The 14,538-nt window shown below is 43.7% G+C and overlaps 1 protein-coding gene across 2 annotated transcripts in view; it reads right to left on the bottom strand.

Moving 5' to 3' along the window:
* The window catches only part of LOC111981385 (THO complex subunit 2), a 72,087-nt gene that overhangs the window by 22,220 nt on the left and 35,329 nt on the right, over positions 1–14,538 (bottom strand). For both annotated transcript variants that reach the window (XM_024012617.2, XM_024012616.2), the window contains exons 16-23: positions 10,364–10,448; positions 7,443–7,536; positions 5,781–5,861; positions 3,576–3,672; positions 2,801–2,918; positions 2,494–2,673; positions 1,872–2,036; positions 1,055–1,330 (exon numbers count right to left, since the gene is read on the bottom strand). In XM_024012617.2, coding sequence (XP_023868385.1) covers positions 1,055–1,330; positions 1,872–2,036; positions 2,494–2,673; positions 2,801–2,918; positions 3,576–3,672; positions 5,781–5,861; positions 7,443–7,536; positions 10,364–10,448 — 1,096 coding nt within the window. The remainder of the gene's footprint in view (positions 1–1,054; positions 1,331–1,871; positions 2,037–2,493; positions 2,674–2,800; positions 2,919–3,575; positions 3,673–5,780; positions 5,862–7,442; positions 7,537–10,363; positions 10,449–14,538) is intronic.

Here is a 14,538-nt window from a genome sequence, read left to right on the forward strand (position 1 = left end):
CATCGCAGTGCTAGCTGCGCCACCAGAGTCTCTGGGTTCGAGCCCAGGCTGGGCTGGGTTCGCGCCCAGGCTCTATCGCAACCGGGAGATCCGCGGGGCGACGCACAATTGGCATAGCGTCGTCCGGGTTAGGGAGGGTTTGGCCCGTAGGGATATCCTTGTCTCAGTATGTAAAAAAAATAAAAATGTAATAAAATGTATGTAATAAAATGTATGCACTCTACTGTAAGTCGCTCTGGATAAGAGCGTCTGCTAAATGACTAAAAATGTCAAATGTAATTGGAATGNAAATGTATGCACTCTACTGTAAGTCGCTCTGGATAAGAGCGTCTGCTAAATGACTAAAATGTAATGTAAATGTAAAGTACTACTTATGTCGTTTTTTCTGTTATCTGTACTTTACTACTTATATATTTGACAATTTTTACTTCACTAAATTCCGAAAGAATTTTCTTTTTACATTTTCCCCTGATATCCAAAAGTACTAYTTACAGTACTTTTTGAATGCTTAGCAGTACAGGAAATATGACCCAATTCATGACCCATCCCTACTGTCTCTGATCTGGCGGACTCATTAAACACAAATGCTTCATCTGTAAATGATGTCTGAGTGTTGGAGTGTGCCCCTGGCTATCCGTAAATAAAACAAAACAAATTGCGCTGTGTGGTTTGCTTAATAAGTCATTTGAAATAATTTATACTTTTACTTAAGACATTTAGAAACAAATACTTTTAGACTTTTACACAAGTAGTATTTTACTGGGTGACTCACTTTTACCTTAATAGAAAATGACTTAAGCATCTTTACTCTTACTCAAGTATGACAAATCGGGTACTTTTTCAACCACTGCAAAAAAAAGAAAAAATAATACAAGTGTTGTCATCAAGGGGTCTGCTAGATGCCCGAGTCGTGTTTAGAGTATTCGGCACCATAAGGAAGAAAACAGACTGACACGGGGGAACTGGGTCTGGACTAATAATAAAAGCAAATTTTGGTTTGAATGCGGTGTCCGTTGTGCGCTCTAATGAACACAACCATGATGTTGTGACTCACCACATCAGGGTTCTCCTCGATGGCCTTGACCTGGACCTGGAGCTTCTTCACCTCGCGGTCGTAGGCGTTGTGTGGCACGGCCAGGTCGTACATGGTCAGCGACCAGAAGGTGGCGTAGAACTGGGGTCGGAGGTCGTCCCAGACACGGGGCGGGTGCAGGGACACCACGGCCTCGTGCACCGGCGACATCACCAGCTCGCACGCAGCCACGTACTTATGGACCTTCTGCTGCTGCCGGTTGCTCTTCTCGGCTTTCTTCAGCTCATCATACTTAGACTGGGGAGAGGCGACACTCAGTTACTGTCTCCTTTACATGGTAAGATTAACAAACGGATTGATATACAGTATGTTTCAGCATAGGAGTTTACAGCCCGATTCTCCCTGGCTGTGAAAGGAGCAGCCTGGGTCAGCCTGACCCATAGTGCTGTACTATACATGACTCCCAGCAGGACAGTGGGTCTGATCTGTTCCCAGACACACAACCTGACCGAGTCCATTTCCTCATGATGGATGTGTGTCAGCTGTGATTGTTCAGATGGCGAGACCATGCCGTGTGACGGCAGCTGAGGGGGAACTTGGGATGTTTCAAGTCCGGCCAGGGGGACCGTAAATGAGGTTACACAGCACTCTCTCAAACTGAGACCATTCTTTCAGGATTCTACATGGCCAGTGTTCTCAAAGCATTACTGTGCACATCATTTCAAAGTGAGTCTTATRTGTATTGAATTTATTTGTACATCGTTTATACTCGCTGTATCTATTTGTCATACCGTACAGACTAAAGGTGAAGTGCCAGAGGGAAGGAGAGACTACTCACCAGGATCTGATGTCCATACATGGGGCGTGAGAGGAAGAAGGCAGCGTCATGGGGAGTGTGGAACTGGTTACAAAGGATGTCAATGGAGGGAACACGCTTGATGTAGTCCTCAGTACTCAGGTTGGAGGCCAGGAAGCCACCAAACTGCACCAGGGTGTCGTGACACTGTAGCCAAGGGACAGGGAGTCAGAGAATGGCACCCTAATCCTTATTTAGTGCACTACTTATGGCCTCTGGACAAAAGCAGGGGATAAAAACGAAATACAACCTGATTTATTCAAACTATCCATCAATGTGGCCCAATACTGCAAACAGAGGCATTTTTGGGGGGGGATTATCGCTGAGGAACGCTCACAGCTTCCAGGCAACATGGGGGAATTGAACCAAACAATTGTCAGCTGTGTAATATTTAAGAAATAACAAAAGGGGAGAATTCCCTTCATCTGCATTCCCCTGATGTAGCTTATCGACATGACTTCTAGTTACCCTCTGTGCTTATCAATATGCTATTTTAAGCAAAGGAAAAGCAATGACATATTGACTATTTAAGAACTCTAAACGGGAGAACTCTCCAAGGCGTGAAACTAGTGTAAGTAAAGCTGTAAAGGGGGTCAYTATGTACCTGGTCGTACAGCTTGCCCACCAGTTTGAGGTGTTTCTCACCCCCCTCCAGAAAGACCACCCCGTTGCGTTGCTGGGCCATGAGGAGACAGAGGGGCAGGGCCAGATCATGGTCCAACAGGGCATCCTTTAGACGCTGGGACGACTTCTTAGTGTTACGGATCTGACCAAAGTAACCACCCTGGGGACAGAAAATATAACTGCATTGTTTCAAGTCATGCTGAGGAATAGCCAACTAATGCAATGTGCCTCTGCTTTGAGCTGGTCATGGTGTACAGTTTCAAATCAGACCAAACAGGGTCCTGTACCTCTGCTTTGAGTTGCTCCCCTCCAGTCATAGCTTCCATCTGCTCTGATGTCATCTCGTCAGTGATCTCGATCCCGGCCATCTTCTGCACCACCTCTTTCAGAATCAACAGGTCAAAACTGCAGCGGGGGGAACACAACATAATCACAGTGTATACATATTTGTGAATGCAGACATAAATAATATGTGCGCATACATAAAAATAAACATGGGTAAAAAAAACAAGGTTGGGGGCAAATACAACCGTGGGAGTAGCTAAGGACAGGGCACTAATAATAACATAATTCAGCATGCCGTTTCATAGGGCGTTGTGGCAGAGTGCCACCTCTATTTACTTCCCCTTCATCCCTGGCCCTGGAAAGGACTGATCTGAACTGATGAGAGAGAGAGATGAGAGAGTGGCCATGGAGCCCAGTGTGATTTACTACCTGCTGACTCCAGGCATCACAGGGAGACCAGCGCTGATATAATTACCCTTCCCTCCTCCTCTATGGAAGCCCAAACCCCCACACAGTCTGCAGCCTCCTCATCAACACACATTACTCAGCAGCTCTGCCCAGTCCAGGGCGGCACAACAATGGCAAAGACCCCCCTCCCCCTCTCAGCCCTGGCCTTGTATTGCTACAGTCTGTCCCTGTTCTGATTCAGGAGAGGCCATACAGAGACAGAGGGGACCCAGTTGATTGACTATGAGTGACAGACTCCATCACTATGAATCACATCAGAGCCAGCAAGTCAATGAGGCGCCCGTCTGCCAGCTCAGAAGTTATAGATACCTCTTCCCTGCTTTCAGCGTATTGGTCACATACTGGAGGAGGCCAGCTAACTCAATTGGGTATTTCCTGAATACCGCTCCACACAGACTGGCCAGGCCTGGAGATAGGAGAAAAAGGTCAGCAGTCAATCAGTTGTCAAGCAGACATATATATGTTGCATAAAATACAGTCAACTAAAGTATAGTTGCACTGGGCTGTAACTACATGGAACAAAAGTACACCCAAAAGCCCCTTCGATAATAAAGCAGATTCGTGACATCAGGGTCATGTTTAGTATGGTACACTGTAGAACAATATATTGTAACAGAAAACAAAAATCTGTGTTCTAATTGGACAAGTTCAGGTAGTACCCCCCCCATTTCACCATATTTAGAAATATTTTCTCCAAACGGAATTACAACCCAGATCAAATAATTCCCCCCCACATTGCTGTAGTTGAACCCTTGCAAGGAAGAACCATATACAGTACAGTGCCTTCGGAAAGTATTCAGACCCATTGAATTTTTCCACATTTTGTTAGGTTACAGCCTTAATATAAAATTGATTAAATCGTTTTTTCCCCCTCATCAATTTACACACAATACCCCATATTGACAAGACAAAAAACGGTTTGTAGAAATATCACGGAAATATCACATTTACATAAGTAGTTAGACTTTACTCAAKCACCTTTGGCAGCGATTACAGCCTCGAGTCGTCATGGTATGACGCTACAAGCTTGGCACACCTGTATTTGGAGAGTTTCTCACATTCTTCAGCAGATCCTCCCAAGATCTGCCAGGTTGGATGGGGAGTGTTGCTGCACAGCTATTTTCAGGTCTCTCCAGAGATGTTCGATTGGGTTCAAGTCCGGGCTCTGGCTGGGCCACTCAAGGACATTCAGAGACTTGCCCCGAAGCCACTTCTGRGTTGTCTTGGCTGTAAGCCTGTCCTGTTGGAAGGTGAACCTTCACCCCAGTCTGAGGTCCTGAGCACTCCGGAGCAGGTTTTCATCAAGGATCTCTCTGTATTTTGCTCCGTTCATCTTTGCCTTGATCCTGACCAAACTCCCAGTCCCAGCCACTGAAAAACATCCCTACAGCATGATGCTGCTACCACCATGCTTTACCGTAGAGATGGTGCCAGGTTTCCTCCAGACGTGACGCTTGGCATTCAGGTCAGAGTTGGTTTCATCGAACCAGAGAATCTTGTTTCTCATGGCCTGAGAGTCCTTAAGGTACCTTTTGGCAAACTCCAAGCTGGCTGTCATGTGCCTTTTACTGCTGAGTGGAGTGCTGCAGAGATGGTTGTCTTTCTGGAAGGTTCTCCCATCGCCACAAAGGAACTCTGGAGCTCTGTCAGTCAGAGTGGTCACTCTGACCAAGGCCCTTCTCCCCCGATTGCTCAGTTTGGCCGGGCGGCCAGCTCTAGGAAGAGTCTTGGTGGTTCCAGACAACTTCTTCCATTTAAGAATGATGGAGGCCACTGTGTTCTTGGGGACCTTGAACGTTGCAGAAATGTTTTGGTACSCTTCCCCAGATCTGTGCCTCGARACAGTCCTGTCTCGGAGGTCTACGGACAATTCCTTCGACCTCATGGCTTGGTTTTTTGCTCTGACATGCACTGTCAACTGTGGGACCTTATATAGACAGGTGTGTGCGTTTCCAAATCATGTCCAATCAAGTGAATTTACCACAGGTGGACTCCAATCAAGTTGTAGAAACATCAAGGATGATCAATGGAAACKGGATGCACCTGAGCTCAATTTCAAGTCTCATAGCAAAGCATCTGAAAACTTKCGTAAATAAGGTCTGTTTTTTGTTTTTAATAAATGTGCAAAAATTTCTAAAAACCTATTTTCGATTTATCATTATGGGGTATTGTGTGTAGATTGCTGAGAATMCATTTTATTTGATCCATTTTAGAATAAGGCTGTAACGTAACAAAATGTGGAAAAGGTCAAGGGGTCTGAAAACTTTCCAAAGGCACTATGTGCATTTAGAAAAATTCTGATAGTCAAAATAGATAATTTTTGGGAGAATGTGTATACGTCATTAAGAGTGTCATTATTCAAAGATAATGACATCACTTCTCGCAATTATTTAGCTTTTTTAAAAATTATTATACTTCTTTAATGATTCATGAAGTCTATAAAAACATTTTTTATTTTTTATTAAAACGCACACATATGGTTCTTTGTCTGTAGGATTCAGTTAGTGAACTCACTCTGAAGCCAGGAGGAGATCGTAGTGTCGTCATGCTTCATCTTCTCTTTCTCTGGATTTGCCAGCGCTTCAATTATGCAATCTACAGGCAACTAGTTAAGAGGTACAACACTGCACGTCTTAATACATTCTGCCTACCTTAGCTGGACTATAGCATTCCAAAWACATGATTAACTTCTTTGGGAACSGGGGGCAGTATTGAGTAGCTTGGATGAATAAGGTGCCCAGAGTAAACTGCCTTCTACTCAGGCCCAGAAGCTAGAATATGCATATAATTAGTAGATTTTAGTAAAGTTTCCAAAACTGTTAAAATAATGTCTGTGAGTATAACAGAACTCATATGGCAGGCAAAAACCTGAGAAAAATCCAACCAGGAATTGGGAAATCTGAGGTTTGTAGTTTTTTAAAAAGTGATTACCTATCCAATATACAGTGTAAATGGGGTCAGATTGCACTTCCTAAGGCTTCCACTAGATGTCAACAGTCTTTAGAACGTTGTTTCAGGCTTCTACTATGAAAGGGGAGCGAATAAGCTGTTTGAACCAGGGGTCTGGCAGAAAGGCTTGAGCTAAGTCTTGCACGTGGCCGTGAGCAKGAGCTCCGTTCCCTTTCATTTCTAAAGACAAAGGAATTGTCCGGTTGAAACATTGAAGATTTATGATAAAAACATCCTAAAGATTGATTATATACATCGTTTGACATGTTTCTACGAACTGTAATGGAACTTTGACTTTTCGTCTAGACTTAGTGCCCGCGCCTTGTGCATTTGGATTACTGAACTAAACACGCAAACAAAAAGGAGGTATTTGGACATAAAGATGAACTTTATCAAACAAAACGAACCTTTTGTCTAACATGGAGACCTGGGAGTGCCATCAGATGAAGATCATCAAAGGTAAGTGATTCATTTAAACGCTATTTCTGACTTTTGTGCCACCTCTCCTTGGTTGGAAAATGGCTGTATGGTTTTCTGTGGCTAGGCGCTGACCTAACATAATCGCAAAGTGTGCTTTCGCCGTAAAGCCTTTTTGAAATCTGAGASAGCGGTTGCATTAAGGAGAAGTTTAACTTTAATCGTATGCTTAACACTTGTATCTTTCATCAATGTTTATGATGAGTATTTCTGTAATTTGATGTGGCTCTCTGCACTTTCACCGGATATTTGTTTGAGACAATGCATTTCTGAACATAACGCATCAATTTCAAATGAGGTTTTTGGACATAAAGATGAACTTTATCGAACAAAACATACATGTATTGTGTAACATGAAGTCCTATGAGTGCCATCTGATGAAGATCATCAAAGGTTAGTGATTAATTTGATCTCTATTTCTGCTTTRTGTGACTCCTCTCTTTGGCTGTATGTTTTTGTGACTAGGCGCTGCCCTCAGATAATCGCAATGTATGCTTTCGCCGTAAAGCCTTTTTGAAATCAGACACTATGGTTGGATTAACAAGAAGTTTATCTTTAAAATGGTGTGTAATACTTGTATGTTTGAGGAATTTTAATTATGAGATTTCTGTTGTTTGAATTTGGCGCCCTGCAATTTCACTGGCTGTTGTCGAGGTGGGACCATATCCCAGAGAGGTTAAACATAGTTCTGAAAGTGTATAAATAAAATGGGCAAAAACTGCAAGTAAAAAAATGTCAGATTAAGGATACAAGCCATGACGTCATAGTTGAGTGAGGTGAGGTATTTAAGGGAGTCTACCACTGGACCGATGAGGTTGTCATACCACTGGATCTGAGACAGGATCTGAGAGAGGGACACAAATACCTGGTTAATACAATACAGGGACAAAAGGCCACACACACACACCAACGGCCAGATGATGATGATTGTGTGTAAAACATTTAMAACAACTTCCTAATATTGAGTTGCACCCCCTTTTGCACTCAGAATAGCCTCAATTCACCAAGGCATGGAAACTACAAGCTGCCAAAAGTGTTTCACAGGGATGCTGGCCCATGTGGACTCTAATACTTCCCACAGTTGTGTCAAGTTGTCTGGATGTCTTTTGGGTGTTGCACCCTTCTTTATACACAAGGGAAACTGTTAAGCAGTTCTTGACACACTCAAACCGGTGCGCCTGGCACCTAATACTATACCCCGTTTAAAAGGCACTTAAATTTTGTCTTGCACATTCACCCTCTGAATGGCACACATKCACAATCCATGTCTCAWTACTTAAAAATCTATATTTAACCTGTCTCCTTCACTTCATCTACACTGATCATAGCATTCACCTGGCCAGTCTGTCATTGAAAGAGCAGGTGTTCCTAATGTTTTGTAGACTGTAGATGGACCATTATAGTCAGATTCTAGAATAACATTCTAAATGGTCTGAGAAAACAAGGCTTTTGCTCTGCAGGTCACTTAAACTTTATTATCCTCTCTCCTGGTAAAGCCACCTTATTACCAGTTACACTACACCCCTACACTCCCACTGTGACAGGATGRCATCAGACTCTCCTTTTCCTCCACAAAAGTATGTGGACACCTGCTCTTCAAACATCTCATTCCAAAATCATGGGCATTAATATGGAGTTGGTCCCTCTGCTGCTATAACAGCCTCCACTCTTCTGGGAAGGCTTTCCACTAGATGTTGGAACATTGCTGCAGGGACTTGCTTCCATTCAGCCACACGAGCATTAGTGAGGTCAGGCACTGATGTTGAGCGATTAGGCCTGGCTGGCAGTCAGCGTTCCAATTCATCCCAAAGGTGTTCGATGAGGTTGAGGTCAGGGCTCTGTCCAGGCCAGTCAAAGTTCTTCTACATTGATCTCGACAAACCATTTCTCTATGGACTTCGCTTTGTGCACAGGGGCATTATCATGCGGAAACAGGAAAGGGCCTTCCCAAAGTGTTACCACAAAGCTGGAAAAACAGAATTGTTTAGAATGTCATTGTACGCTGTAGCATTAAGATTCCCTTCCGGAACTAAGTGGCCGAGGCRGAACCATGAAAAACAGCCCCAGACCATTATTCCTCTTCCACCAAACTTTACAGTTGGCACAATTCATTCGGACAGGTAGCGTTCTTCTTGCATCCGCCAAACCCAGATTAGTCCGTCGGACAGCCAGATGGTGAAGCGTGATTCGTCACTCCAGAGAACGTTTCCACTGCTCCAGAGTCCAATGGCGGCCAGCTTAAAACCACTCCAGCCAACACTTGGCATTGCGCATGGTGACCTTAGGCTTGTGTGCGGCTGCTCAGCCATGGAAACCCATTRCATTTATCTCCCGACGAACAGTTCTTGTGCTGACGTTGCTTCCAGAGGCAGTTTGGAACTTGGTAGTGAGTGTTGCAACAGAGGACAGACAATTTTTTACACGCTATACACTTCAGCACTCGGCGGTCCCGTTCTGTGAGCTTGTGTCCTACCACTTCTCGGCTGTGCCGTTGTTGCTCCTAGACGTTTCCACTTCACAATAACGGCACTTAGTTGACCGGGGCAGCTCTAACAGGGCAGAAATTTGATGAKCTGACTATGACGGTGCCACATTGAAAGTCACTGAGCTCTTCAGTAAGGCCATTCTACTGCCAATGTTTGTTTATGGAGAATACATGGCTGTGTGCTCGATTTTATACACCTGTCAGCAATGGGTGTGGCTGAAATAGTCAAATCCACTAGTTTGAAGGGGTGTCCACGTACTGTAGTGTAAATGAGTGCACAGAGGCTTTAAAAGACCCAGTGTTAGAATAAATAATGGAGTGGTCTCTTCCCATGACCTTGATATTATTTGTGAAGACAGATAGGGGCTAAGGCCGAGTAAGGTGGAGGATGAGGGGAGTCTCAGGGGAGGTCCGACTCTCCTCACTCACTCAGAGCAGAGGCCATTCAGCCAGACTGCAGGCTGAGAGATTAAGAGATGGAGGCTTTAAAAAGAGAGAGGAGCAGGACAGCCTTTTCATTCCATTAATGTCCTGCTGCTGAGGCACCACAAAACACAACCCCACTAGCTCCCCACTCCTCTTTCTGTTTGGCCAACAATTCTGCTAAAGTCATTTTTTGAGACGTGAGATATTTAGGGGAGGGGTAGGGGATAGGGCTTATGCTGTGGAGATGGACAGGAGAGGGAGTGGATGGGGGTGTTCTAGCAAGACAAGACAGGCTGTGATGTGGAGTAGGTGAGTTCATTAGTCACATGCACACAGATGTAATTGCTGGGTACAGTGAAATTCTTAGGCTCRGACAGTACAGGTGAACAAAGAATGTGAATGAAACAATTATACAAATATATAAATCTGTGACAATGATAAAATGTTCTTTGGGGTGTGGGGGTAAAGAGAATGTAAGCAGTCGCAGTGAATCAAATTTACATTCAGCCCCCATTTTTCAGCAGTAGCCTATCGTTACAAAGGCAGATTGTAAAGATAGTGGCCATAAAATAAGATCTCTTCCCCATGGAGATAGTAGAGGACATGGAGCCCTTTCACTGTCAAGATTAAGTACTCAGTTAAAGTAGGAGTAGAGGGGAAATCACTCAAAATAAGGCTAATATTAGTGTAGGTCTCAAAACACTACTTTCAAATGTACAGTAGGTGAATAAAATATCATAAAATCCTTGAGAATACATACATAGTCAAAGAGGATGGTGGGGTTGCTATGGCTCAGCTTGCCTATCTGGCGCCCAGATGGTTTCACATTCTCTTTGGTTAATCGCCTGGYAAAAAGCAGAGAGAGAGAAAAGAGAGCAATTTATTAAATCTATTGAAGCATCTTGCAGCCAATACATTTACCCCTGTTAATGCTGTGGGACTCTGATTTGATGGTTAGGCCTAGATTGAAGAAGATTTGGTAGAAGAATTTGCAACTAATAATGAACTTGTGCTCAATGTTTGGTTGCTTCATGCTGTTGGATTCGGGCTTAACTTTGAACATTGAGATATTAAAGACATGATAGATCAGATGCATAGTATATAAAGGAGAGATCTGTAGAAAGACAGAGTGGCTGTGGAATGCGATGGGTGGACGGGAGAGAATCACGGGAGTGCGATAGGTGATACGAGAGGACATCTGTGGATTAGGCGAAGGAGGGGTTGAGGTCAGGAAGTCACGTCAGATCCCATGAAGGGAGAAATAATGGTTATATTATCCTGTTACCATCTTCCTGTCAAACCATAAGATGTAAGGATTGGAGAGAAGGAGGAGTGTCCAACGTGAGATATATATATATTTGTGATGGCGAGAACATTTGTCTGAATTACAACTGTAACAACCCTTTGGGAAGAATTAAACTTGGTTAAGCTTCTCTAGTGTCCGTGAGTTATTTACTCTGAAAAATAAGAACCTAACCATGCTGATATCCATTTATCAAAATTATGTTTTTCCCTTTATCTTGTTAACTCATACAGTATTATTGACAACATTATAATTCACGTTGACAAAACAAAAGTATATATTTTTTTGCAGTAATCCAAGCTGGTAAAGGGATAGTTCAGGCAAAATCTATATTTCGGTGGAATTCCCCTTACATCGAGTCGTGTCTGAAGGTCAATAGCGACAGAATACACAATAATAAATGTTCTACTTCTGCCACAGCAACGAGTTAGCATTGTCAAAATTCATGAATGTAAACAGCCAAACCGATGTCAGCAATGCTTCACTGCAAGCCGAAACGTACTCAAAAACACTTCAAACTAGGTTTGGTAGCGTCGCTACTCAGGAAGAACATGTCCATGATTTCTTCCACTGATGGGGGGGGGATAAATACAGTTACATAATCTGGATATTATTTGACAATATATTGTATTGTTTTGACAATATCGCAATATTATTTTTGCGCTAGATGGCTGTACCTGCACCAAAACTCCTTCTTAAAATAGGGAGCCAATTTGTTTCCAGCACTTTTATTTCCTTGACTGATCAAAACTCATGGCTTTTCTCATTGCTCTCTCATCCCTCTGCAGCAGACATATGGTTGGCAATATGTTTGGAACATCGAAACAAAATCACAGTATACAATCGCAATACGTACATAATCGTGAGAATCGCAATACATATTGATAAAATAATTTAATGTTGAAAGATAATGATGAAATAATTCACTCTGAAACCTTATAATTGTATGAAATTAATTATAATCATAATCTGATGTGTGTAGTTTTAGTCAGAATTAGGTTAAACCATGTGTCTGTATAGTGGGAAAACACAGACTGTCTGAGCAAGGCGTAGCTTCGGTGCCGACCTGGCTAGGCCTCAGAGATTTGGGAGAGGACACGGAGTACTTCTCAAGGTCTCCCTAATCTCGGGGGAATGGAACTGTCGGCTGGGTATTGATAGAGTATGTGCGTAGGATACCTACTGTTTGTGTGTGAAGGTATGTGCATAAGGATGGATGGTTTTGTACAACGGTCTAGGACGTCCTCGCGAATAAACACTTTGATTTTTGTAAGCTGGGACTCGTCTGCTTCATTCAACCAGAATCTTACAAACTCTGGGTTGCAGACTGAGTAGATGAATTGAAGTTTATGAACATTGATAACAAAATTCCCATAACAATATRGGGAGGTAGGAAGAGGGGTGGTGATTTAGAAGTAGTTCAAGCACCACCACCAGGGACTCATTTACTACTGTGGTTCTGCACAGTACACTGCACACGCATACATGATGCAGGCCAGGGGCCAGGCACAACACATTAATTAACTTCCTATCGTGTGCATTAGCCACCTTGTAATGATGCAGAGCAGTGGTGACATGTCACTCAGCAGAGCTGTATCCATATCAAGAGGTACGGATAATGTCCAGGCAATGTCCCATTTACATTATTAATAAACACTGGACCGAAGGCACTGACATCCTTCAGCTAACTACAAGAGACTAAGATGCATACAGGGATGGGAAAGGGATGGATTGAATGAATAATCAAAATGTCTAATGGCCATTTTAATCATTCAGTAGCAGCAACTTAACAAATGGTTTATATTACATGAGTCTAGGGGCTGGTGAGAGGGTCACGGTGCTATGAGAGCAGGCCTTTGAGGCAGGTTTGGCGTGCTGCTATGTTAGCCTCAAATCTGACATGGGAGTAGTCCACTCGAGTACAACTGTGGAGCAATCTTCTATAATGCCCCCGGTGGWGGGAATAGTTGCTGTTCAATTCCACTCCACCACTCCCTGCCTTCCACTGGACCAGAGCTGCAGGATCTCAGCGCCGCAGCACCAGTTTATCCATTAGTCTCCCCACCCACCGAGTTGGGGAGCRCTCACACATACTAAACTGTCCCTTCCGCCTTCAGAGCGATGCATGCTGGTGTGGTTACATCGCACCCTCCAAAGACATCACCAGCACCACACATCCTCAGGGTATGCTTTTGTCAAGGCGCTTACACACGCAAACACAAYCAATCAGTGGAAACACCGTCACAGTAGCAAGTGTTAACAAAACGTGTGTGGGGGGAGAGCACACCATGGCTGGCCGTGCAGTGTTCCTGCCGGGTGGGATCCAGCAGAATATTGATAACGCCAGGTAAGAGGCCTGCTCCATTAAAAAATATATTTTCTTCTGGGATGGCGGGGTTGGGCTTAGGGTACAAAACAAAACCATGGCTTCCATGAGTGTCTGCTCTGTAATACATTATCACGCAGCCCTGGGGTGCTCGCTCTGTGTGTGGTGGCAATGATGGGAATATGCCAATGTCCACTGGTACACTACAGGGAGCAGGGAAAGGCCTCAGGCACAAACATMTACTTCCACACATTGAAAATAAGTATGCATCATACTGCACTAGTGTGAAAAGCAGTAAATGAAATATACAGTAGCATATACTACAGTAACTACTCATTCAAGGGTTTTCTTTCTACATTGTAGAATAATAGCGAAGACATCAAAACTATGAAATAACACATATGGAATCATGTAGTAACAAAAAAAGTTAAGCAAATCAAAATATATATTATTTTAGATTTTTCAAAGTAGCCACCCTTTGCCTTAACAGCTCTGCACACTCTCGACATTCTCTCAACCAGCTTCATGGCAAATGCTTTCCAACAGTCTTGAAGGAGTTCCCACATATGCTGAGCACTTGTTGGCTGCTTTTCCTTCACTCTGCGGTCCAACTCATCCCAAACCATCTCAATTGGGTTGAGGTCGGGTGATTGTGGAGGCCAGGTCAGCTGATGCAGCACCATCTCTCTCCTTGGTCAAATAGCCCTTACACAGCTTGGAGGTGTGTTGGGTCATTGTCCTGTTGAAAAACAAATGATAGTGGGACTAAGCGCAAACCAGATGAGATGGCGTATCGCGGCAGAATGCTGTGGTAGCCATGCTGGTTAAGTGTGCCTTGAATTCCAAATAAATTACTGACTGTGTCACCAGCAGGGCACCCCCACACCATCACACCTCCTCCTCCATGCATCACAGTGGGAACCACACATGCTGAGATCATCCTTTCACCTACTCTGCGTCTCACAAAGATACAGCGGTTGGAACCAAAAATCTAGAATTTGGATTCATCACACCAAAAGGACAGATTTCCACCGGTCTAATGTACATTGTTTGTGTTTCTAGGCCCAAAGCAAGTTTCTTTGCAGCAATTCATCCATGAATGCCTGAGTCACGCAGTATCCTCTGAACAGTTGATGTTGAGATGTGTAGGTTACTTGAACTATGTGAAGCATTTATTTGGGCTGCATCTGATCTGCAGTTAACGCTAAGTAACTCTGGGTCTTCCTTTCCTGTGGTGGTCCTCATGAGAGCCAGTTTCATCATATAGTTTGATGGTTTTCACGACTGCCCTTGAAGAAACTTTCAA

The sequence above is a fragment of the Salvelinus sp. IW2-2015 genome, linkage group LG20 (assembly GCF_002910315.2).
Source record: "Salvelinus sp. IW2-2015 linkage group LG20, ASM291031v2, whole genome shotgun sequence".
NCBI classification, from domain to species: domain Eukaryota; kingdom Metazoa; phylum Chordata; class Actinopteri; order Salmoniformes; family Salmonidae; genus Salvelinus; species Salvelinus sp. IW2-2015.